The following is a 26,306-nucleotide window of genomic DNA, read 5'->3' on the forward strand; positions in this document are numbered from 1 at the left end:
TGTCCAGGATTGTGGGATATAAAGCATGTTCTTCTAATGCACCAAAGAAATAAAGGCCCATTAAAGAATAAATAAAACATTCATCTCAGAGTGGCCTGTACTCCCATACCCTTACCTTTCTGTGCCAGATGGCTTCATTGTGCAACACACTGAGCTGTTCCATATGTGCTCCCTTCCAAAGGGGGAGCAGCATAACTGCTGGGGCTGGGCTAATTAGCTCTGTTGACAGGCAGAAAGTAGTATAACATAAATCCCCAATCTGATCTCCTTAGGCAGACACAGCACTTCAGTGTAATCACAGATCTGCTTGCTGGATCAGGGCCAAAAATGTTAGCTCAGTCATGATATCAGCGTTATAGAGATCATAAATACAAGGATCATAAAATGAATGCCGGAGAGGGCAGCATGTAGAAACAGACATTCTTTATTCCTCAAAGAGACACAGTAACAAAATGGGAGAATTTATCAGATTTTGATCTGAAAATACCGTTCAAATGGAATGTGTGATTATGTGGAATTATGCTACACCAGATGAATGAAACACATGTTCTGTATACTGCAAACCCTTGAGACAATTTTTTTCCTGCTTGGAATGATTAACTGTTGGTGTATGAAAATACCAAACATCAGAATCATAGCAAGCATTTCAGAAGAAGCAAACATCTACCTGGATCTGAGCTCTCACTTCCAATTAGCCTCATCTATAGCTCCATATTCTTTGCTTTGGCAGTGGTGAGTGAACTAAGTTTTCTTTTCTGAAAATATGCAAAACAATGACATACCGTTTAGACAAGGATTCCCTGATTCCACCTCCATTAAAGTTAGCAGGAGCACATTTAATGTGCTTTGGTTCAGGCTCTTCAAGTATGAATCTTTGGCTTGAATTGATATGAAAAGGCTAGAAAAGCCTGGAAGAATTTAATTTGTTTCTATAGATACAAAGAGTTTGATCCTGATCCTACTGAAGGCACAATTCCTAAGGGCTAAAAGTTAAGCATAGGGTTAAGTGCTTTGCTGCATCAAGTCCATAATGCCTAATAATTTTTTATCAGAATTTAAAACTTTGTACTTTAAAGTGAAAGAAAGCTATTTTTTCTTCAGTAAGAAATACTCAAAGTGAAACTGACTCTGTTGAAATCAACGGGAGTTTCGCCATTGGCTTTGTTGAAGCCAGCATTTCATCCTCTTCTTTCCTCTGCAAACAGATAGCCAAAATCTTCTTAATGCACACAATACATTTTTTATTTGATTGTTCCTTCTCAATATTCTTAAAACATTATCATTAGAAAGAGAGGTGCATACTAGAATCAGATGCTGCACTGAAGAAAAAATTCATTGCCTGTGCTGAAGTTTCCAATTCCTCCAATTTCCACCTTGTTCGTATGTGTTTGTTATGACATTGTATTCCTTTGCAAAATACTTCCTAAAAGCTGTCACCATCTATGCAAATTACCCAAATTAGAACACCAGAAAATCTCTCTCTAAATCTGCCTTTTGAATTTTAAGCCAAGTCCACATGAACAACATGAATTCCTGGTAGGCTCCACTCAGGTAAATCTCACAAAACAATGAGCTGTCTCTTTCTAATATGCATTAAGTACTGGGAACTGATTTGAACTGGTGGTATTAAGCTGATGGCTTTCAATTAGGGAAGATGGATAAAAATCATGTGATTGCCATAGCAAAGTGGTTTTACTAGCTGCTGTGTTATGATGACACCAGAAAATTGACTAAAAATGTAGATGAATATTTTTCATCAAAGAGTAGAACTGTGGAATGACAATTTAAGTATTTTACTATTGTTATCTAATAGGTCGATGTGAACCTTCAGTCCCTGATTCGATTCGGTGGAGATTCGGCCTGATTCGGCCACTGAATCTCCAAATCCAAATTGAATCAGAGGACCCTTTAATCTCTCCAAATCGATTCGGAACAATTCAGCATTTTGGACATAGACACAGCTTTAAATGTTTTTTCTACATACCTCTAGGTAGCAGGCAGCTCATGAATGCTGTGATCCTGGGGCAGATGGAGTGTCCCACAGAAGTGCCGGGGGCTTCACAGCGTGTTCAGCAGCAGACCCAGAAGTGGACCAGAAGCAGTTCTGGTCCACTTCCGGGTCCACCAGAGAGCGTGCCAGGGCCCCCCGCCCCTGCACTCTGCTGGCTCAGCGACTGGTGCCTCCTGGGTCTAGGGGGGCACCCAGGGTCCCCCTGCAGCCAATCACTGAGCTATGGGTGGCAGTGGGACCCTTCAACGCGCTCCCTGGTGGACCTGGAAGTGGACTGGAAGTACTTCTAGTCCACTTCCAGACTTACTGCCGAGCATGTGGGGGTCCCCCCTCCACACTCCTGTGGAATGCTCTAAACGCCCCAGCATCGCAGCGTTCATGAGCCGTGCTGGTACCTTGAGGTATGTAGAAAAACATTTAAAGCTGTGTTTATATCTGAATCAGCATCAAATCTTCGGATTTGGATTTGGCCAATGTGAATCAGGGACTGTGATCTGAATCAGCAAATTGAATTGCTGTCCCTGATTTGGACCGAATCCAAATCCAAATCAAATAGGGCCCACTTTGCACACCCCTATTATCTAATTATACACACATCAAAAAATCTCAGAGGTTTAAGTTGACTCTTTGCACCAAAAAATCTGCTCTTTGTCATGACCCAAAGATCTGATTTTTTGTGTGTGCTTCGGCACTAAGAATTATCCCCGTGGGTTTACAGCTTCATTGTACGGAGGAGTTCTGCTGCACAGAGAACCCGTGTGCAAGGGAGAGAGTTCCCGTCACTTTGCAGCTGCCTTTGCAGGGTGCATTTCCTTTGCAACACAGAAATGCACGGTGCAAAGGAGTTCCTACTCTTTGCATGCAAATTCGTGTCCCGCTATTGGCTAGTGCTAAATTATTCCCACGTGGTGGCTAGCGATTGGCCTGCTAGCCGTATAAGAGTCTTGAGCAGTTTCCGCCCAAGCCGAAGAGGACTCCGCATGCATCTCGTGGGGACTCTGGGTGCGCGGCAGGGTCATCGAAGCCCTGTGTGTTACTCAGAGGAGTTTGGCGGCCTGATCCACCGCCCACCTCTTCCCGTCTTCGAGCGGTTACTTTCTATAAGACGTATCGACGAGTTTTCTATTTTGATGCACGCTTGTCCTGGACATCTGGAGTTCTGTCTGCGTGGAGCCTAGCAAACTCCACGTGATTGTTCGTGTTCTGTCTGCGTGGAGCCTAGCAAACTCCACGTGACTGTTCGTGTTTTCTGTTTGTAACCGCAACTCAAGCAAGTTTTCCAGCCTGCACCGCGACCATCTTGGTGTAAGTAAACAATCTTAAAATCAACCGTTAAGTGTCTGTGCCTAATTCTAGCTCAGTGCCCGCCCTCTCCGACCCGGCCTGCCCGGGCTGCCGGCCACAGCCCGCGTGCAGCGCGACAAAGGGCCCAGGTTTGCACCCGGCTTGCACACTCTTTTGCGTAGTAAGGTCTTTGTATGACTCTATTGAAGCCAACGGAGTGTTGGCCATTGATTATAACAGCACCATGTAGTCTTGTGCCTCAATCATTTATCTGTAAGAAAGGAATAATATTTTCTGTCTCTCAGCCTTTACTGGTCTGTCCTAGCTAACAAGGATGTAAAATTTAAGGACACAGAACTTCCATCTATTTGTAATGTACCCCCTGCAATAGAGACCAATCTTTGAGGGACTTCTCCATACTTGTGCAATATTAGCAATAATGATTACAAGTGTTCCTATCACTAATCACACTGCAGAACAAAAGTCTTCTGTACTGTATAGTTCGTGCCTGGTCGACATGGTAGCAGCTGCACTTTCATTATGTGCCAAGCAACATATGGTAAGTTAAAGGTACGAATAAAAAGTGCCTGCTTGATAGTGGTACGAGTCTTGCACCTGCTTCTCACAAACAAATTTATTGTTCAAATTTTAAATAGAAAAAATAATTTTTGACCCGGCAGAGATGGTGCATAGTGCTGCATTTCAGGCAGGAGAAAAGTTTTATGGCTAGGTTATAAACCTCTGAAAAATAGTGTTTATAATGGAAATGCTGACACCACCTTAAATATGCCATTGCATTGAAATATCACACTGATAATTTATTAGATCCTTTGCGAGATGTATTTTTCCACAAAAACCTTCAGACCATCAGCATAGTACCTTACATTTTATATTTTGAGGAAGAATATAAAAATCCCTACTGACTTATTTCATTTCCAAACACATTTTCCCTTGGGCAAGTACAGCAAAGATGTGACCAAGCCATAGAAAAATGCTTGTTTGTTGTAGCAGCTGTAATATCCCCTGAACTGTCTCTACTGTGGGCTTCTTAATGACCTAAGTGCTCATTAGCAGCATTTTTCAAATATTATTCACAGGATAATTTATTTTTTTAATTTTACATATTGAGAAATAAATGTTTCAACAGCAATTGCTTCCCATTCAACTTTCAGAAGAGTTTATGAGTATTTACACATTCATGCACATCTGTAGAAATGTTATTTCCAACTCTAGGTTGCTGTCTTTCACTGGGGAAGGCTCCATTGACTACAATAGGCTTTGGCAGGTCTAGAAATCTGTGTGAAGACTGTTTTCTGTATAGAATCCTAGAGCCTCTAGTATGACAAGGAAGTCTAGAGAAATGTAGGCCCTGAAGGGAAGGGAGGATTCACAATGTGAGGGGAGGAAAGCTAAAAAGCAGTAATCAATCACATCTCCAGTGGAATTTTCTCTGGGCCTAGGATATTTCTGGCATCTGCAGATATCTGGCAGGTTTTAACTGCAGGATTAACAAACAATAGAATTGAGCGGTTTAGAAAAAGGGTAATCAGACTTTGAAGAGGGGGTTGCACTCTCAAGGTCCTTTCCAGTTCTATTTTTTTATGATTCTTTGACACAGGGCCGATACTTACTATCATCACTGTAAAGACATCCATTGTCTTCAACGGACATAGGGTTAAGTCCAAGGACATTATCCTCAATTTTTCATTACAATTTCATTTATCTGCCTACTATTGTGTAACACTCAACAAAAGTTTCCATGGTGATCTACCTTGGCAGTATGTTGGACATATTATTAAGAGAAAAGCTTCAGTAGAGTTATTTACCAAACTCTTAAATGATACCCGGTGTACCAAAAAGGATGTATTTATTGGACTTAAGTTTTCAATAAAGGAAATACCACAAATCAGACTCAAAATTCACCAGCTCATTTTCTGCCATTGTGCTCATATTCAGAAAAGGACTCAAGCAAGAGGGCTCTAAAAGACTTTAATACATAATTATCAACTTTCTTATTTGAGACAAGGATGTTAAGTAGCAGTAAGGTTGCATCCATCCTACAAGCATTCATAAAAGCACCAAACAAAATATAAGACTCTTCAAACTTGGACAGCACTTTTCTGCAAAGATCTCAGAGTATTTTTCTTTACTTCTAGTATGATTGTATGACCCTCCAAGCAAGGCCAAGTTAAAGCTGAAGCTAACCAAATGCAAATGGAATTAAGGAAAAGCCAATAGTGAACATATGTATGGTCCTTCCACTCCCACTGCCCCCACTCCCAAATGAATGTGGGAGCCCATGACCCAATGTGTGTAGAACGGATGGCAAACAGGCCAAGATGCTTGGCTTTACCACTCATGTGGACAGTCATGAAGGCATAATCCTGGCTGCCTCCCTGAGCAGCCCCTTGCCCTGTATGTGTTTGGAGGGGAAGGTAGGTGAAGAGCAGTGCAGTTATGGATACCTACAGTACTGATCAGACACTAGGCACAGAATGCTATGTGTCCCCATGTAACATTGAATTGGTGCACAGAGGACTGACTCAAAATAGTACTTGATTTTCCTGGTGTGCTTTAGAAATGTTCCAGAAAGTTGAAGCCACCCTTAAGTGGCATACATGTCTAGACTCATGGGCTTCAATGTTTATTTAGGGCATCCTAAGTGCTACATCTGTCCACACCCAAAGGCAGCATTTCAGAGATTGGTCAGGGTGATCACTTATCTTGCCACAGATATCGCCAACCTGTCTTCAGCCAGCTCTATAAACAGCTCCTGGAAAGGAGGGTTCATTGTAATTGGCTAGAGCAGCACAGGAATTCCATTGATGCGCTAAGAGATTGGTAACAATAGCTCCTAAAGCAACTGTGCGTTGCGAGGTGACAGCTTGTTTCCTTGGTGACAGTGAATCCATGGAGTTCCAACCAAGACCCTGAAGGGACTATAGCTTTTCAAAGGATGCAGACCGACAGCCCCGTAGGTGGGGAAAGATGGGAAGAAATACGTTTTCTCTAGACAAATAGCTTCATGCAAGCCGGGAGAACTTTATGCAACAGCAGGACATGTTCGAAAGGTAGGAGAACGAAAGAGGAAAAGTAACTTTAGTCATTGAGCTGCTGACTCAACATGCTTTGAAAACCAAGATCGTGTTACAGGATTGAATATCTTATTAAAACATACAATTGCTGTACCTGAATTGTTGATGGCGGCTATTGTACAGGAGATTTTTTTCTTGGTGTCATTTATTAATTACTTCAGGCCACAAGATGTCTTAACATAAATGTATTATTTATGATATACATGTGCAAGAGGTACATTGATTAAGATGTAAAATTTGCAGTCTTAAGTAAGTCCATGAAAAGCTGCATGGAATTTAATTGATAAATATACTAGTAATGGCTAATTAGGTTGGTTATTCATTATGACTTTTTCATGTGGCAAAGTTTTATTGTATATAAAGCAAGATAATTGACTGCACACTAATGGCGAAGATGAATTATGATCATAGCTGCAAGGTGAGTTTGTCAAAATTACTTCCAAAGGGATTACTTCAAAATATTGCAAAGGATAAATTGAAATTGATAGAAGAAAATAAACAGGAAATTAATGAAACAGCAAGACGCAACATCCACCACTGAGCCTACATTTAAGATATCAGCGATCACTCAGAATAATATTTGACCTTACTTGTATTGGAGGCATTTGTTGCAATAGCAGAACACAGTGCAATGAACTGAGGAAAGAGGTTTAGTCTAAATTCTGAATGTCTGGCCTTTATACCATACATCAAGTTGAGATGTGCCAGTTAAACCTGGATTTCATTTTGGAACGTTCATTTTGGCCTGTGTAATGGATTGTGCTTGCAAAAGTGTTGAGGTCCCGGTACCTTGGGTACAAATAGCTATTTGTTTGAGCAGTTGAGGTGGCTGCATAAAAAGGTATCTAGTAGAAACATGCAAAACTGGCTGTCCAAAAAGGTGTCTAAGAAGGAGTATATTAGCAAGTTGACCTAAGCTGTTTTTCTTTGGAGATTTAACATGCCTTGGGGGTTTGTTTTGGGGTTTTTTGTTTTGTTTCAGGTTTTTTTGGGGGGGGGGAGGGCAGGGGGCTCCTTAATTATAATGTTAAAAGCTCCATAAATTGGTATTTCTGTTTAAATTCATTCTGATTTCTAATTTCTCCTGTATCGGCTTGATAATAACTGTGGAGAACTGTGTTGTTAATTATGGGTCTGATTACATTCCCATTGAAGTGAAAGGCCACAACGGGCCTTCACTGCTCCTGTATGTCATTTCAGCAATGTATAAGGGCTATAGCAGGACCATAATGATACCCAGGTAAGTTTTCTCTGCAAGGAGTTTTACAGGGACAATATAAACAGCTTGTCATTAATCCCCCAGCCTTACAGTTCCCAGCGGAAGTGAAGGACGCATTTGGGATTGAGAAGGCAAATCACTGTAGCTCAAATAATCCTACTGAGTAGTCCATTCTTCTTCTATAGCAAAGCACTGAATCTGGCACAGCCTGAAACATTTCTATTACAAGACTGAGAACTGCATAAGAGAAAAAGGAACATTTGGCTTGAAATGCTTCCTTTTACCTTGCCAAGTATCCCAGATTCTTCACTTGAAACTTCTTTACACTTAATGATTTCCTATATTACCCTGTCTTCCAAGTTAATACAGACAGACTTATCTATTCAGAGCATTACATTAGGTAGTGTACACATTTGGGTGACATCAAATGTACCAAACCCTACACAACTCTTATCAAATGTATCTCATCCTGTTCCACTCTCTGTGAAAGTTTTGCCATTCGGAAGAGCAACAGGCCTTGTTTTATTAGTGTGGGCCCATGAGTTTCTATTAGTGAAAACTGAGACTTCAATGTTTTTTTAAGAGGTCTGGCTCAGCACCACAAAATGTCATGTGCACAGCCATTGTGCGCTCATGGCTTCCAGTTTGCAAAATCAGATATGTTAGCTGTTTAATTGTTCAACATCACTGACACCATGAAAATACAAGGACACAGCTGCTCAGTCAGGGCTACAGGAGCTAATATTAGCAGCCAAATTTTGCTGTCGGTTCCACCCACATTCACACTATCTTCACTAAATGATTAGTCTGGAGTAACAATGGGATAACAAAGAGCAAGATTTTTCAGTGCTTGTTTTTCCAGTTAAGCGACCTTTCTTATTTCTTATTTATTTATTTACTTCTTTGAAATAAGCTAAACCCAACGCAATGAAAGCCAATTCTTCTTGCCCGTTCAGAAGGTATCCCAACGCTGTTTCAAATGACATTTTAAATACCTTTAAATCAATAGCTAAACATATTTTGTCTAGTGAGAAAAACCTTCAAATTTTGTTTATGGATCTGACATTGTGGGCATTTAATACACATGCATTTGTTTGCTCCAATGCACCGAAAATTCAGCACATTGGAGCAAACTCAATTAATTGATTCCTCTCTGCACATGAGGTGACGTGCCCAGCACTGCGTCACATACATTTGTATAAATGGCGAAATGGCAGCAGTGTGCTTTTGAGCTAAAACACCTTCGATGTGTTTTGTTTATAGATCTGACATGGTCTGCACATCACTTCATGTCTAAAATCATGGTCCCCAGTACTCCTGGGACTTTAGAAATGACGTAATGTTGTAGCTGTGAGGAAAAATGTGAGAGGCATGGATTTTTGTGAGTGACAGGGTCTCTTTATCCCTCCTAACTATACAGTTGGGCCCTTAAAAGATATCCACTAAAATCCTTGCATTATGGTTTTAGAGACACAGGTGAGAACCAGCTGAAAAATCAGAGTCAATATATGAAAAAGATTCTTTCACATGATAATGTTAAGTCTCTTTAATCCTTCTCATAGGGTTTCCTCACTTTTTAGGAATCCTATCTGCTCAAAAGATATCATAGATCACTGTTGAGAAGAGAGAGAAAGCAGGAAGGTTATCACCACAGCGGGTTCCTATTAAAGCATTAGGGAAATTAATTTCTCTCTCATAAGAATTTAGATCTGTTATTTATGATAGCCACCAGCTTCTCACTGCAGGCAAAGTGGGAGGAAATGAGTCAGCCTGGACAGAGAGCATGAATCTGTTGGGTTTTTTTTCCTATAATGGGTGACATAATCTAGTGTGCTGCTCCAAAAAGTGTCATTGGAGAGTCATACCCAGCCAACAGGCCCCACAATTAAGGCAAAAGTTTAGTTAGTTCCATGTATTGTGAGCTACAGCTATTTTGAATTACATCCTGTATCTTTCATTGCAATTTCCTTTAGATCAACTCTAAGTGGTAGTCGTAAAAAAAAGGGACAGAGACAGAGAGAGAAATCAGTGTTCACCTTATTCTCTGAGCAAGTGTATATTAACATGTTTGAGGTCTAGCTTAAACTTTCTGAAATCACTGGGTATACAGAGAAGGACCTGAAAAGTCAGGCGGGTCCTAGCTTTCAGACATTGTTTCTGGATTTCTATTTCAATTCAGTAGAAGATTTCTACAATGAATTATTGAGGACTCTACAGTAGAAGTAATGACAGCTGCTAGAAGTTAAGAGCTATGAGTGGATATTTAGTTTTAATACTAGATTTCCAGGCTTTGGAGTTTTTACAAGGTTTTAACAGTAGGACATGCTTCAGATCCACTCTGGGTGCACCTACACGAGACGCTTTACTGCTCAGTTGTGAAGTTTACTACGCAGGAAGCATGTGTGTTCACACGTGCACATGCTTACTGTTCAGTAAACCTTGCTAATCACAAGTGAATTTGCTACCTGCAAATGCAAGCAGCAAATTTACTTTTGATTGCTTACTGAGCAGTAGTGCTCATGTAGACACCTGACCAGGAGCAAATATGCTCCCAGCCACCTGGCCACCATGGGGCAATAGATTGCTTTGTGCCCCGGGAGCTGTCTGCTGCCAGGGTGGGCTCCACCACTGAAGCCCAGGCCAGGGACTGTGTCCCCCTGCCCAGCAACAGGGACTCCAAGCCCCCAACTCCAAGATCGCAATTGGGGAATGGGGGCTAGGGAGATCCTTATCTCCCAGTGTCAGCTACATGTCCTCTGCAACCATGGGCGACTGGTGCCACCTTAGGGGGGCCATGTGCCCCTCCAGTGGCCAGTCAGCGACTGGGGGGGGGGGTCCCCCACGGCTGATTGCACCAACCAGAAAGCGGCCATGGGTCTCCTAGAAGTGACCACAGCACTCCCGGAAGTGGCCACAGCACTTCATCTGGTGCTCCCACTCCCTGGCCAGCGCTCGCAGTGGGGCACCAGTGCTCCCACCTGCCCATCACCTAAGCGGGGAGCGTGGCCTGTCAGGGGGTGCACATACACCCCCGTGCATCTCCTATGCATTGCCACTGCCTGCAGCTCTTTTTAAGTCCCCTGCCCCTGATCTGGGAGCCAGGGCCAGGAGCTTCCTGCTCTCTGGGAAAGGGGACATCGTCCCTGCCTCAGCAGCAGGCAGCCCCCAGGGGCAGGGTGCAATGTCCCAACCCTAGGGCTGGATTAACTCATAGGCAAGCTAGGCACATGCCTAGGGCCCTGAGCTGTGGAGGGTCCAGTCCTTCCCTCCGCGGTGGCAGCATGAATGGCCCCGTCCACCTCCTTCCCTTCCCTTTCCCTCCCCTCCACCAGCCTCGCTGCCACAACAGCTGCTTCCTAGCAGCAGCTCTGAGCCCTGCTCCCCATGGCCAGCAGTGCCAGGGTGGGGATGAGGGTCTCAACCAGCCCAGGGCCCATGAATTTGTTTGCCTAGGGACCCCTAAAGGATTAATCCAGCCTTGGCCAGCCCCAGCCAGGAGACAATAATCTCCAGGCCTGGTGCTCACTGCCAGCCCCTGGGCTAGCCTAGAGTTCCCCCTGGTGGCGGCCGGGACCCATTGCAGGACCCCAGGAAGCAGGAGCAGTTTGCTGCCATTAGGAGCAAATCTGCTACCACTTCTCTGCACGTGTGGCTGCCTGCCTGGGAGCATTTACTCGCGAGTAGTTTACTCACAAGTAAACTGTTCCCACATCAAATGCATGTGTAAACACACCCTCCAGGTTGGTAATGTTTAAAAGCTGTTACCACCTGATAGTAAACAGTGGGCCAAATGCTAACCCTGTGTAAACCATCATCCTAATCCTGTTTAAATCACCACAGATAGCAGTGGAGCTCTGCTGGTGGACACTGCCTAAGAAACTGGCTTAGTATTATTACAGTTTCTAGAAGGGCAGGTGTGTATAACCCATAAACCTATACTGGCCGTTTCAACCATGGGCTAAGTGAGTTTGTGGATGCCAGTCTTTGGAGGTTATCCTTTCAAGCCAGGTTTGTGGGCTATTGGTAGGCAGCACAGGAATGCAGTTGTTTCATAAATAAGCAGCCTTGGTTTCTAACCAGTCTTTTTCACAAGAGAGAAATTAACTGAAAAAATATAACACACGATATTATTTCAAGTTACGCTCCGTGTGCAAGGACATTCAAAGAAAACCAAGTTCTCTCGTGACTGCAGTGCCCCAGTGAGGGCACGTCAGTAACAGTGATATCCAAAAGGTCCATTTCTCCATTGATTTAAAAAAGTAAACTATTTTTATCATTGTTATCTATGAACCCCAAATATCACCATTGGAATTACATAACAATGTATCGCGTACTTAATGTGAATTATTCACATTTCCACACAAATGTAACAGACCTGACCCACAACTATAAAACCATTTCTATATATCTTCCTCTCTAATGTAGCCTTATTTAACCTGTAGTACATCAAGTGTGCGCGCTACCTCCAGGCAGCAATAACACAAAACCAATTTAGGAGGTCTGGTCTTCAGCAAACATTCACCACCTGCTAACAGTTACTCCATCTTCTTTACAGGATGATGCTACTTCATGCTTCCAGTTACCCGAGTAGGCATATATGAAAATGTGCAAAAGCATTCATTACCTGATTGTCTAAAGATGCTGCCTGAAAGCAGCAAAATAAATAGTTACATTTTCAGAAATGCTGAACACACAGGGCTTCCTTCCAAGTCACCCTTTGGTTATTGTTCCTCTCTCAAGCCCATAAATAAAAAGAACGAGGTAGAAGCAGTAGTAGCATACATTTCTCGTCTGCCATTTGCCTGTTGCAAAGACATTACGGGCTATCAGATAAAAATCAGACAAGATACTAGATGTGTTTTTGATGATACTTAAGAAGAAAGATGGAAAACCTTAGCAGGGCAATATCAAGTCTATTCATGATTATTTTGAAATAGCTATGTAATCCTGATTTTATTCTATTTTACTTAACTTGTCTGATACACTCTGGCTCACCATGAAACTTTCATTACCATCCTCACTAGAGCATTTTAAAGCTGCACATTTTATTTCTTCATTTCTTTTCCTGTGTGTAATTGTTTTAATGATATTTCTTGACAGCTCACAGAGCTTGTAGAGGAACAGGCAAGCTATTATACTGTATCCACACAGTTACTAAGTTAAACTAATTTTTCCAAAGCTTTCCATGGTAGATTTCTAAATTGCAGCTGTGGGCTTGGGAGATGTTCGCTCGCTTTGAAGCACAATTTGAGAAATTTCCATTTGTTTGTCAAATAAAACCCTTAAAAATGTTCTTGGGTGTAGGTCCAGCCAAGCACATAAACCCAGTGGTTTGAATATTCATGTCTGAAGTTATTCAAAAGGTTCAGTTCTATCCTGAAGCCCACCTGCTTTGCCAAAATTTACAGATGGGAGAAAAATGTAGCTTTTGGGAGGAGAGGGGGTGCGGGTTGTAGGGAGCGGGGCATCTTTCTTACAAACTGTGCTTGAAGTATATGTAACTACACCAAGTAATATCATGCCACTGATGAACAAGCACAATTCCCCATTGTTTTCAATGTGAATTCTGATTACAAACTGCTAATACAAGCCCCCTCTTTAGGGACCCATTCTGCAAACATTTATGCATGGAAGTAACTGTATTCAGGTAAGCAGACCCACTGATTTAAACTCTATGTATACCCCGGAGTCCTGTGAACACAGTCTGATCACACATTAGGCTTCAGTTACAATTTAAAGCATATTAAAGGTGAACCTTGCTACTCTGTTTTATATTGTCCATAAAACTCTCTGCTTCCCATTCCCTTGAAAAAGTGTGTTAATGGTTTAAAATCTTGTCTGATTAGTTCCTCAGGTCTGAATACATGCAATCTTCAACTCAGTAAACCCCATTCCTCTAACTGCACTGTGCTAAACGATACAAATACTCCTCTGCTGATTTTATCACGCAACAGAGAAATAATCCAACAGAGCCACAATTCAGGGATATCTTCACCAGTAAGTGTTTTGTATACCTGTCTGGTTATATGTGTATTGAAGAGAAACACACATGGACAGTGCTTTGAAGGCCAGACAAGACTCTAAGGAGTCCATTCTGTCCTATTTAACCTCCAAGGTTTGATGAGTTTAGGAAAGAACATGGTTGCTTGCAATATCAGGGGAGTGGACTCAATGATCCAAGAGATCCCTTCCAGTCCTATATTTCTAGATAGGCACAGTGGGCCAGGTTCTGAGCAGTGCATGCCTACTCCAGTAACCCATGAAGCACCCTGCAAATGAGTTTAGATCCATGCTATAAAATATATTGCATGTGCTGCAAGACTGCAGATGATGCTGTATCCAGTTAGCCTGTGCATCCAGACATGTATGGACATTTGGTTCCTCAGAGACAACTAGTGGCAGCACACTTTGTGCCACTTCTAGTTGTCCCTGGGGAACGCCTATGCCACGCGTGCACTGTCGTGTGGCAAGTTACCCCAGGTTGGGTAGGGGAGGTTGGGGCCAGCACTAGGCTGGCCCCAGCAGCCTTACCAGGAGTCCTGGGGGCCTCCTGGGGCTGCAGCAGTGGTGATCCTGCCACACAGAGCCTAGCTGGCAGCAGGATACGGCTCCGGCCAGCCAGGCGCTGGCTTCACTCCACTTTTTTTCTCTGCAGGTTTTTTTGACCCTTGGATATTCAGGGGTCAAAAAACCGCTCCGCACTGCTCCCCTGTAGCATGGAAAACAATGGAACATGCAGTATGTGGCGCTGCAGACGTATCTATTGCACCACATACTGCACAGCCATGCTCATCTGGATGTAGCCTAGGAGAGTTCGGTGTTTGCAGCTGTGCATGGGGACTGTCGTTGAGCCAGTGATGGATTAGCATAAACTGAAGACCATACTTCTAGGCTGCATGCTGTAACTCCTCCCTGAGGCTGCTGGTCAAAGCAAGTTTTGATGGGAAGACAAATGGCATATAGAATCATAGAAAAATAGGGCAGGGGGGGACCTCAGGAAGTCATCCAGTCCAACCTCCTGGTCAAGATAGGAATATCCCTGCCTGAGCCATCCCAGCCAAATGTTTATCTGACCTGCTCTTAAAACATCCAAACTCTAAGACGTTCCCACAACCTCTTTAGGTAAACATTGATAGCAAGTTTTTCCTAATATTCAACTTAAATTTCTCTTATTGCAAATTAAGACCTACTTCTTGTCCTGTCTCCTGCAGCCACAAAGAATAGTCTATCACCATCCTTTTTATAACCATACATCATGTATTTGAAGGCCATTATCAAATCCCCTCTTAGTCTTCTCATATTTTCTGTGCTTCCACTTCGATGTCTTAAATTTAATTTAAAGCCTGTGCACACACTTCCTGCCCACCCCCCACATGCACACAGACACACGCAACCCTCTTGTTCATGTGCCATTTTATAACTGAGTTTGAAGGAACAGTTCATCATCACCAGACATAATTACATCATATCTCAGCCATAAGCATTCATCAAGCATGTGTGCATGTGTGTATATTATTTGTACTGGAATAAAGCCATGGGGTTTTGTATAAGTAGGAAGATACTGCCAAATATTTAAGCCCATTAACTGATCCTTTGTTTCCTTTCTTTTGTATCCTTTCTTTAAGCTTCCCTCAGATTCCTTCAAATATCTTATTTGGCATGAGTTAGAAGAACATGATGTTAGAGGAAATCAGATTCGTTGCCCCCGAGTGAGGGAAGGTAAAGATGAAAATGTGTTCCTTTGAGAAAAGATGGATTCACTTTAAAGTCTTAAATCCTAAGTACTTTATCTGAACAATTTTTAATTGCCGAGGTGAAATCCTGGCTCTACTTAAATCAATGGAAGTTTTGCTATCGACTTTAGTAGGGTCAAGATTTCATCCCTCTATTTTTAGATTTCTTTTTTAAAACCATCCAGACAATGCACTGTAAAGATAAATAGCATTTGAAAAGAGCACCAAAGCCAAAGCTGTTTTTTGGGGTTGTTTGGGGTTGGGTTTTTTTACAATTTCAGCATTACTGCTTACCTTGTGCTCTTCTTAAGTACACTGATCTTAACTATTATATAAAATATCACAGATACATATGTACAGGAGATAACAGACAGCACACAGCATGCAAAGTCCAACCTGAAACAGTAACACCTGCTTACTTTTATGCATGTGGGGCCCTACTGTACCCCCTACAACTGTCCAGTTAGGCACATGTTTAAAATTAGGTAAGTATTTGCATCAGTCACCTAATGCAAACTGAAACCTAATTGGAACCTAAATGGAAACTCAGCAAGGAATTTAAATATATGCATAACTTTATGTGAATACTCCTATTGATTCAATGAGCCTTAAGCATATAGTTAAGGGCTGTTCCAAATAAGGATGGTCAAGGGGTCAGAACAATCATAAAAAAACACTTGTAACTTTGGTCCATGGTTCATGAGTTACACATCCATCTCTAACTCTTAAAAATTAAAGGTTGAGCACACTGCTGCTCACTATTGTCTGATCTTATATTGCATAACATGAACCAAATTAGTATCATAGAACCATGGGAAAGCAGAGCTGGAAGGGACTTCACAAGCTTATCTAGCCCAGCCCCCTGCTCAAAGCAGGATCATCCCTGACCAAACCATCCCAGGCAAGTGTCTGTCCAATCTGCTGTTGAAAACTTCCAAGGATGCAGATGCCACAGTTCTCTAGGTAACCTATTCCCATTCTTGACCACCCTCATAGTCAGAAGTCTTCCCACTTAATCTCCAGTCTAAATTACCCCTGCTGCAGCTTGAGGCCATTTCTCCTCATCCTATCCACTGGAGCTACAGAGAAAAATCCATCTCCATCTTCTCTGTAATTGCCCTTCAGGTCTTCCCCTCACTCTTCTTTTCTCCAGACTAAATAAGTATTGCCTCCTAAGCCACTAATCATTTTTGTTGCTCTGCACTGGGCTCTTTCCAAACTGTACTCATTCTTGAAATGTAGGGTCCAAAACTGGACACAGTACTCAAGGTGAGGCCTCACCAGTGCTGAATGAAATGAAAGAATCAGGTTCCCTTGATTTGCACATAACACTCCTGTTTAATAAAACCCAGTATGCTGCTGGTGGGTTTTTTTGCAACAAGAGCACACTGTTGGCTCATATTCAGTCGAGTCTCCCCCCAGATCCTTCTCTGCAGTACTGCAGCCTAGCCAGTAGAAGCAAATATTTTCAAACCTTGATGCCTAAAGTTTACCATTGAAATAAAATGTTTTATTTAGCACAGAGTTGAATAGGACATGTAATTTAATAGAAGTGTGCCCACTTACAATGACCTCAGATTGTTGAATTAATACAAATGATTAAGTAGAAAACCTCCCAATTTATTTACAACTCGGAGCTGAGAACCTACATTGTCCAGCACCATTCCTAGACTCCTGGCAGCCCCAGGCATACATTTAATATCAGGGCCCCCTTCACCAGAGATAATGATAATAATAATCAGACAATGGAAAAAAAAATACCATTTTCAGGCCACCTTTCTGTCAGAGCCCAAGGCAGCTGCCAGGTTCACCCAAGCCTGTGTCCAGCCCTGACATTGTCATAATATCAAGTATATTATTTTATCTTAAATGCCTTTCCAACTGCAGATATTGTCTCAGTCAGTGACTAAATACAGACGCCACGGGCTATCAGTTACCATAAACATATTTTTCTGAGCAGGGCCTTTAGAAGAAGAGCTGTTCTTCAGAGGAGAAGGGCATATTTTGCAAGCCAGAAAACAAAGAACAGAAAAAGAGAAATGGCAACAGAAATGTCAAGAGAACTGGGAAAACTGCACTGTAAGGAATTATTCTTCTTATTGTTGTTGTTGTTATTGTAATTAGTTATGGTATAGCCTCATGTACTCTGTACTCTATCATTGATAGGCCAAACGAATAACACAGCCCGTGCTCTTAATGCCTAACATTTTGAGAAGTGAGGCTGGAACAATAAAGTACGTTAGACTGACTGGAATAGATCTGTAGTTTGGACTAGGCCCCTGTGCAAGGAATAAGGGGCCTGGCCAAGTACTTTGGGCCTGGGTACAGAGAAGTTAGTGAGGCTACTTGCCTTCTTGAAATAAATGAGTATAAAACAAGCAGGGAACAGGCAGAACAAAGGTTTGTACTAAGCCTTTCCCCTTTAGCACCTACTAATAACAGTGCTTGAACCAATGTTGGTAGGGAGTCAGGATATTAATTAATTGCTGGTATTGGTCAGCAGTAAATTACTCTCTCTCGGTAGCAAGAAGGATGCAAGGCAGGAATTGTGACACTGAGGCCTCCGCTACTTGTTACATATGTTACTCAACTAGTTGGTTAATTGCTCAGTAAATTTAGACTGGCCACACATGCAAAGTAAGACTGACCACAAGTGAAAAGTAATTATCCCACCATAAAAATAATTATCCAGCTATAACAAGAGCCTACCAGCTACAGAGTTAATGCTTGACAATGTGTAACAACACTGTAACTGATTTCTATCCAGCTTTAATTTGACCATGTGGCAGGGCCCTGAAGCACAATGTTTTTTAATAGTACAGATTGTGTGTTTCCTCCTGCCTAAATGCACACTCTAGATCAGGGGTACACGTACCCCTGGGGGTACATGGGAAGGCCTTAGGGGTATGCACGAGCAGGCGGGGACAGAGCACTGCCACCCACCACCCCGCACTGCTACCTCGCAGGTGCAGGGCCAGTTTGGGGCAGGGTGAGAGCAGTAGTGCCCCACACAGGCACTGCCCAGCTGGTTGGATGCAGATGTGGGGGTGGGGGGGAAGCTTACACATGGTGGCAACAGCCTTCATCCACCACCCCATGCTGCAGCCATTTTGCATCCAACCACATGCCACCCTCTTCCTCCCCCCTCACCCCCGCTCCATGTCCTGCTGCTGGGGGTACACTTATTAAAAAAGGTTGAAACCCCCTGATCTAGTCCATTGAGTAAAATGGTCTTTATAAATATAAAGGACTTGGTTTTGTGAGGGTCCATGTGACAATGGGACAGTGTTGTATGCAATAAGAGAAATTATGGGAAAAGAAATGAAGGTGAGAGTGAATTAAAAGAAACAAAAGAAATTAGGAGTTCTTTGATGGAGAACATAGGGAAAGGAGGGGGCTGTTGGACAAGAAAAGGATAAAGATGGAGGCTGAATTTCTGATGACAGACATGGTCCAGTAATTTATCTAGATAAGAGAACACCAGTTCTAGTCGCTTTGTTATGTGTTAGGTAGACCAGTGTAATGATTTAATAACTACCATTTAACAGAGAAGAAATAATAAATTAAATTAATATCTGTTCTTTTTTCCCATTCCCAGAATTTGAACCTTTCATTTCAGGACTTGGGAGACCTTTACCAGGTGGAGAACTTTAAGAGGATTCTAAGGAGGTTAATTCGAGTGGAAAGGCTTTGGTTGGTGGACAATTCTTTGACGGACCTAAGTGCCATAAGGTTGCCAAGGTAGACAGTAAAAATTGTTTCCACATCTTATCCAACATCATAAAAGGGGGTTGCGCAACTGACTTTAGTAGAGACAGAATTAGGTCCTTGCTGGCTGACAAAATACACTGTTTTTATATAATTGAATCAAAAATCCATACTGTTAACCTGAGCTGATGATAGCTAAAGAAATTGAAAAACCATCTGGGTCAGATTTTTGTTGAGCAGGCCATTACTCCACGAGTGGTCCCATCAAAGTCAGCAGTGGCACCTTCTAAAAAGAAAGATTGCCATACCAGGCCAGCGAGAGGAAATGTACACAGAGACAATGGACAATCGTCAAAAATATGGATTGCTGTGGTCATGGTAACACTGGGGATGGGGCATAATGGTCCAGCCATGATGAAGTGCAAAAGAAAAGTACGAACTCTAATGATCTAATCTTGCAGTCCTTGTTTAGACAAAAATACCAATGTAATTACAACAATATAAAACAAAATCAGAATCAGACTCCTGAAAGTTGAAATCCTGTATCCATCAGGTCAATAAACGTACTCTGATTTAAACTAGCTGTGGATACAAACTTTATGCCTGTTTATTTTTTTTCACAGAACATTTCCTGTTTACATAGTAAATGACAGCATACATTTTTGTACTTTACAGATGCAAAGAATTAAACATCAGTAAAAATCATTTTACATCCTTCAAACAGCTGCCAAAGATACCTCAGATTCAGTGCTTGGCACTAGCTGAAAACAACATTGAGACATTAAGTGGAATAGCAGACTTGAAATATACTCCACTAGAATCCCTCATACTCAAGAGAAACCCCTGCGAGTTTCAAGAAAACTACAGGCAGCTGTAAGTCCCATCACTTTTTTCTCAGTAAAAATATGTTAGATGAAAAAGCACCAAGTTCCATGAAAACTTAAATGGAATATGCTGACAAAATACAGGAGCTTCTATAGCTTTGTTCTTCCTGTAGTCTGGTAACCACCATAGAATAGCCCAACAAGGCTTGAAAATACAAATTCGTTGGCAAAATGACATCTGGGAAGCAGTTTCTAGTTGTCTGTATTCCTCCTAGAATTTTCACAGAGTGCTTGGGAAACCCTGCGATCCAGCAGTCAAGAGTGAACGGGCTCTAGGATGTTAGTTTAGGGCACGTGTACATGTGTGACAGAGCACAGGTTGTACCTGACATTTTAAGAGATTTCAGGCAGTAGCTGGCAGGTGTGGTTTGGCCCAATTAGATGGTTACATGACTGAAAGGGGGCCACTGGATTGGAGGAGGGCTGGGCAGCCTCAGTATAAGCCTAGGCCCTAAGAGTAAAGCCAGCAGAGGACCAACATCACTCAGCCGCAGACTACAGCTCTCAGAACACCTGGAGGCTAGGGTACGAACCATGGGGATGGAGGAGGGTCCTGGCTCTGGGTAAGACCTGAAACTGCTCCCTGCTGGCGTTGGATGGTATGGTGGGGCTGCCTGTGGTGGGGCAGTCTCCAGGAAATGCCACACTTGTGCCTCCCCAGTGAAAGGCAGGGACGGAGCTTCATATACCCTCAGCCCCCAAGCCTTGGTGGTTAGCCTATACAGAGGGCAGGCTTGGGGTTCAGACACGTCAACAGACATGTGAGGCCTGAGTCCAGGTTTAAGATCCCCGAAGCCAGAGAGGACTAAGGGCCAGAATCAGCTCAGTGTGTGGAGCGGTATGCCTGATGCCCCGTTGTAGAGTAGAGTCTGAATTGGGTGGCCTGAAAGTCTGCAAAGGGCCAGGACCAAGAGTGCAAGAGATGAAGCCTTAAAGGCAGTATAGAGTAGGGAGCCTGCATGGTCCTGAAAGGCTATACAGAATGGGACAGTGTGACTGAAGCCCAGAGAGGGGCCGTGTGAATGAGGCAGAGCGAGTGTGGCCCTGCTACAGGTAGTATGAGAGAAGCTCAGCACAGGACTGAGTTTGGCCCAGTAAGGGGCCAAGAGAATTGGCACCAGTATGTGATGCCATCTGTGAGGCATGGAACGTGGTATAAGTGGAGGTTTGGAGCTGTGTATTTTGCCCTTGGCATCAGGGCAACCAAATGAGCAGCCTCCCACGTATAAATGCTAGAAGTGTGTGAAACGGGTCTTGTTTGATTCGGATTTGGATTTGGCCTGAATCGGGATTCAATTAACTGATTCAGATCACTGTCCCAAATTGATTTGGCAGAATCTGAATCCAAATATTCGATGCGGATTCAGAGAACCAGTGATTCAGCCACAGACACAGCTTAAAAATGTTTTTTCTACATACCTCAAGGTACCAGGCATGGCTTGTGAATGCTGCGATGCTGAGGTGGATGGTGCGTCCCACAGGAGTGCGGGGGGCCCCCCCAGCATGCTCGGTGGTGAACCCAGAAGTGGACCGGAAGTCTGCCACTGAGCACACGAGCCCACCCCCCCACCCCCCCGACCCAGGAGGCACCAGTCACCTGGTGCTGGGGAGTGGGGGAGGGTCCCCTGCACACTGCCCGGCAGACTCAGAAGTGGACCAAAAGTACACTTCCAGGTCCGCTGCCGAGCACATCGGGACCCCCTGCCCCCCGCCCTCCCATGGGACGCTCCATCCACCCGAGCATCTCAGCATTCACAAGCTGCCTGGTAACTTGAGGTGTGTAGACAAAACTTCTAAAGCTGTGTTTATGGCCAGATCATTGAATCTTTCCAAATCTCTCCAAATCAATTCAGAGGGTTCTGATTTGATTCAGAGAAATTAAAGAGTCTCCTGATTAAATTTGGATTCAGAGATTTGGCCACCGAATTGGGCTGAATCTCCACCGACTCTAATCAGTGACCAAAGCTTTGCACAGCCCTAATAAACACCTATTTAGAGTAAACATCAAAAGCATGGCAGGCAAGGCAGGGAAGACTGCCCTAGACAGGTGGGTGGGCCGATGTCATGACTGGCCTCAAGACAGCCCCCTGTCACAGCATGTGATGGGTGTTTAACCCCCAGGATTTTATTTTATGCCCCCTAAACTGAAGCCCAGCATTTCAATGTAGGGGCTTCCATCACTGTTACAGCAAGATCCTTTTTTTTTTTTTAAATCCAGTGGATCCCTCACATAGCTAGGGAGCAAGCTGCTGGTGGGCCAAGTGGCTCCTGAGCTTCATGGGGCCCTGGTCCTTCCCTTCATGGCAGCAGTGCCTCCTGGGACCACTTCAGTGGGCTGCTAGTGAACCAGATGCTGTCCCAGCTTGGAGGAATCACTTGGCTGGATACAACTCTTCCCCAAGCCCACTGGGGCTTCCAGCACCCTGTGCACTGTCCCTGCTGCCTTCCTGCTGCCTGAAACCACCCAGGACTGATTTGGCTTCCCCTGGAGCAGCACAGGAAGGTAGCAGGAGGGCAGCTCTGTGCGTGGGGGGCCAGAGAAGGCGGTGGGGATGGTGTACAGGGCTCTGGAAGCCCACCAAGCCTGAGCTTCTCTGAGCCCACCCAGGCTTCCAGCACCCCATGCACTATCCCAGCCACCTTCTCTGGCCACCAGCACACCCAGCCACCTTCCTGCTGCCTCCCTGCACTGCCCCAAGGGCAAGCCAACCTGTTCCTAGGTGGTCCCAAGTAGTGGGAAGGCGGTGGTGACAGTGTATGATGTGCTCAGGTGCTGGAAGCCCTGGTGGGCTCAGGGAAGAGTTGAATCCAGACGGGTACTGCCTATGAGCTGGTGCAGCGCCTGGCCTGCTAGCGACCCAACTGGGCAGTCCCATGGTGGAGAGAAGGACTGGGGTCCCGCACAGCTCAGGGGCGGCTCAGCCTGCTGGCAGGTCACCCCCCAGCCACTGGAGAGGCAGGTGGGCTGTGGGAAAAAAATAAATGATCAGACTTCTTGCTACTTCTGCCTTCAGCTGGCACCTGCAGCCACCAGGCTCCTACTGAAAAGAGAACTGGCGAGGGGCCTGATCCTTTTTTCTGCAAAGCCTGCCCACTAGGCCTGTGCAAAGTGGCTAGTATTCACTTTGAATTCTGATCCAGACAATTCGGGGGACAGTGATTTGATATGGTGATTCGAATCACTGTCCTGAATCAATTCAGCCAAATCTGATTTGGAGATTCAGCTGCTGCCGAATCTTCGAATGACTCAGGCCCATCCCCCGCCCACTCTCCCAGACTGGGAAATGACTGCCCCGCCCACCCAGCTCCCAGCACTTTGAAAAAAAAGCCTTGACTCACTGGGTGCTGCCGGGCAGGGGCGTGATCCTCGCTGCCCCCCAGTGCCCTGTGCTGCATGGGGGACTCTGCATGAGCCCCCTGACCCTTCCCCACTGTCCCAGCCCCCCCATGGCTGCCCTGACCACCACGGCTCCAGCCCTTTTAAGGAAAAAAAGCCCAATAAAAACCCCCACACTCACCCATTCCTGCTGGCACAGGGTGATTCCCTGCTGTCCCCCACTGCCCCGTGTTGCATGGGAGGCTCTGCCTGAGCCCCCTAACACCCCAAGGCTGCTGCAGGAGCCAGTGAGTCCCGGGGTTTTTTTTTTACTTATAGGGCTGGAGCTGGGGCAGGCAGGGCAGCTGTGGAGGGGCTGAAAGAGTGAGGGGGAAGTCTGGGGGGCTCGTGCAGAGGCTCCTATGCAGTGGGGGGCAGTGGGGCTTTTTTTTAAAGCACCAGGAGCTGGGGCAGGGGGGGTAGCCATGGTGGGGGCTGGGAGAGTGGGTAGAGGCTGGGGAAGCAGGCAGGGGTTGTGGCCTGGCAGGGGTCCCTCCATGGTCCCCTCCCCCCTCCTCCACCCCTCTTCTCCCACCCCCTACTTACTGGCATGGAGTCTAGCTCCAGCTCCCTGCTGCAGTGGGCAGCAACTGTCCAAATCATCAAAGCTCTCTGAATCTTTTCCAGAGATTCGGAGAGCTTTGAATCAATTCAGACTTTTTTATTGGTCCCCTGATTCGATTTGGATTTGGAGATTCAGCCACAGAATCGGGCTGAATCTCCTCCGAATCGATTCACCACCCGAAGCTCCACCCAGCCCTACTGCCCACCTCTCCTCTAGTTGGGGAAGTGAGCTGACAGCTGCATTGTTGCAATTTGCAATGTTGCAAACTAAACTACATGGGGATGTGGCTTAGTTTGCAACATTGCAAACTCATTTGAAACCCGCAAATCTCATGCACGTGTATTGTGTGATGCTATTAAACCACACAAAGGATCTTTTTGTTATTTGTACAACGCCTTTAGAAATTAAATTGGAGTCCTTTGCTCAAGTTCAAAGGCAGTTAGTATGGTAGTGTAGGATATTCTTCACTCATTTAGATTCCTTTTCATTCAAACTCAGTTAAATCAATTTACATGATGCACCTATTGTATAAGGGACCCCGAGCTGCACTATGTGGCAAGAGTCCATAAGAAGGTGGTTGAAGACGTAAGCTAATGCAAGATTGCCCATTCTAACTCTCTTTATTGTAACCCTCTGTTAGTTACTTTTCTTTACACTCACCTTCTTGCTCTATATGTTACACTGATTTAGGCTTCCTTGTGCTCAAGGAGTACAGGTACACGTGAGCTAATTTGAGCTAGCTAGCTCAGATACTGATAGCAGTTCATCTACAGCAGAACAGCCTTATTTAATTTATGCTTCCTAGGTATGTTTTACAGCTACATTGTGCTCCAGGCTTCGGTGGTTAGCTTTCTTCAAGCACTTTAGTTAGTTACTTCAGAGCTAGCTCAGGCATGTCTATATACCTGCAGTCACTATTATGACCACAGTGTAGACAAACCCTGGGCTCAATGGGCTAAATTCAAAAGGTAACACAAGTTACACTATGTAAAACGTGGAGAAAGTAAACAAGTAAGGCTAAGCTGATGTAAAATGCACATGGAGAAAACCAAAAGGTGTAAGTTATACGAGCTCAGACTCCCTGTCCATGCCCATCTCTGCTTCGCTCTTACCCCATCCCACAGACTGAAAGCCCATGCAGAGGAATAATTTTCTTGGGGATCAGTAAAGGGTACTAAGCCAGTGTCTGCAGCATACTCTTCTGTAAGCCCCTCAGAAACCAGTGCTACCAGGAAATGTACAGAGAACAGCCAGTGACAGTCAGGTCTCATTACAAATACACAATCAGTCAGGTTGCCCTGTGAAGACTAGGACTGTGGGATGTTTCTTGGCCATTTCCACTCCCTCCAGCAGAAATCTAAAAACTCCTTTTCCTCAGGGAGTGAAAGAGAAGGAAACTGTATGACTGCATTTTTTAAAGACACTTCAAAAAAAATCTAAAAATAAATTCTATTAAATCAGAAGGCTGAGAGCTAACTGTGAGCCAGTGGAAATCTCATGGAACATTATGTCATTTGCACACGAGTTATAAGGAGGAGCAAAGGGAGGGAAAGCCAGCGAGTATTTCATAATGCTGTCTCATTACGTTTATAGCGTGCCTCTGTCTCCAGAGAATTGGAAAGCAACGTATAAAATAACCAGAGTCAATTCATATGCCATTAGGGGCCAAGAACAGTTGGCATTAAAGGCTGAAGCAAAAAGATACAGAGAAAATCACTGTTTTTATAGAATAATACACTGGACTCTGTAATGTCCAAAGAAGGTTTTGATGTACTGGTCTGTGCTCAGGTCCATAAAGCAGATTAAGCAGAAGCCATTTATAAAAGAAATTGCAAATGCAGGAAAACACAGAAAATTCAGTGTTCTCTGTTACAAAAAGACAAAAATATGACACAAACATGCTCCAGTTTGTACTCTAGATCTCAGCTAGCTAGGAATTTCTAAACCTGATGCCTAAGATGAAGCTACAAAATCTTCGCCTTTGATACATCAGGCAATCAGCTTGAGTCTGCTCTGTTGTACAAGTTTCGTACCTACTGATTTTGAAGACTTAAGAGCAGTGGAAACTTAAATCTTTTTGTACGAGTTGTGTGAATGAGAACAACTCAGCTCTTATTCTGAATCCAGATTTCTATTTCCTCGAAGTTCAGCAGTATTCAAAATCAATGGTTGTGCTTTTGATCTAAACATTATTCAAATAAATGCCTCAAATTTTTATTTTCTTTGATTTCTCCTTTAGAGTCTTCTCCAGTTTGCCAAACTTGAAAATGTTGGATGGAGTCCCAAAACTGCCAGAGGATTGTCCACCGCCCAAAATCAGATTTCTTTCAAAAATGTGTACTATATTGTAGCACTGTGTTTTGTACCGTAGTGGAACAAATGGATTTGCATTGGTTAAGGGAATTTATAAATCATGTATATAAATGTTATT

At 43.9% G+C, this 26,306-nt stretch overlaps 1 protein-coding gene across 1 annotated transcript; it reads left to right on the top strand.

Annotated features, from left to right (window-relative positions):
* The first annotated feature begins 453 nt into the window (after nt 1–453).
* On the top strand, nt 454–26,306 carry LOC109284192 (uncharacterized). Its single transcript, XM_019491671.2, has 7 exons — nt 454–732; nt 13,456–13,606; nt 15,235–15,328; nt 17,303–17,421; nt 18,941–19,083; nt 19,726–19,923; nt 26,115–26,306. The coding sequence occupies exons 1-7, from the start codon at nt 536–538 to the stop codon at nt 26,224–26,226; spliced, it is 1,014 nt and encodes a 337-aa protein (XP_019347216.1). The 5' UTR covers nt 454–535; the 3' UTR covers nt 26,227–26,306.

This window comes from Alligator mississippiensis, chromosome 7, assembly GCF_030867095.1.
Source record: "Alligator mississippiensis isolate rAllMis1 chromosome 7, rAllMis1, whole genome shotgun sequence".
NCBI lineage: Eukaryota > Metazoa > Chordata > Crocodylia > Alligatoridae > Alligator > Alligator mississippiensis.

What these genes read in the sequence shown, in the direction of transcription:
- LOC109284192 (XM_019491671.2), top strand. Translation starts at nt 536, where the DNA reads ATGAAACACATGTTCTGTATACTGCAAACCCTTGAGACAATTTTTTTC. An exon ending in AGAACTGGGAAAACTGCACT is followed by an intron (nt 17,422 to 18,940) that starts GTAAGGAATTAT and finishes TCCCATTCCCAG; the next exon opens with AATTTGAACCTTTCATTTCA. An exon ending in AGTGCCATAAGGTTGCCAAG is followed by an intron (nt 19,084 to 19,725) that starts GTAGACAGTAAA and finishes TGTACTTTACAG; the next exon opens with ATGCAAAGAATTAAACATCA.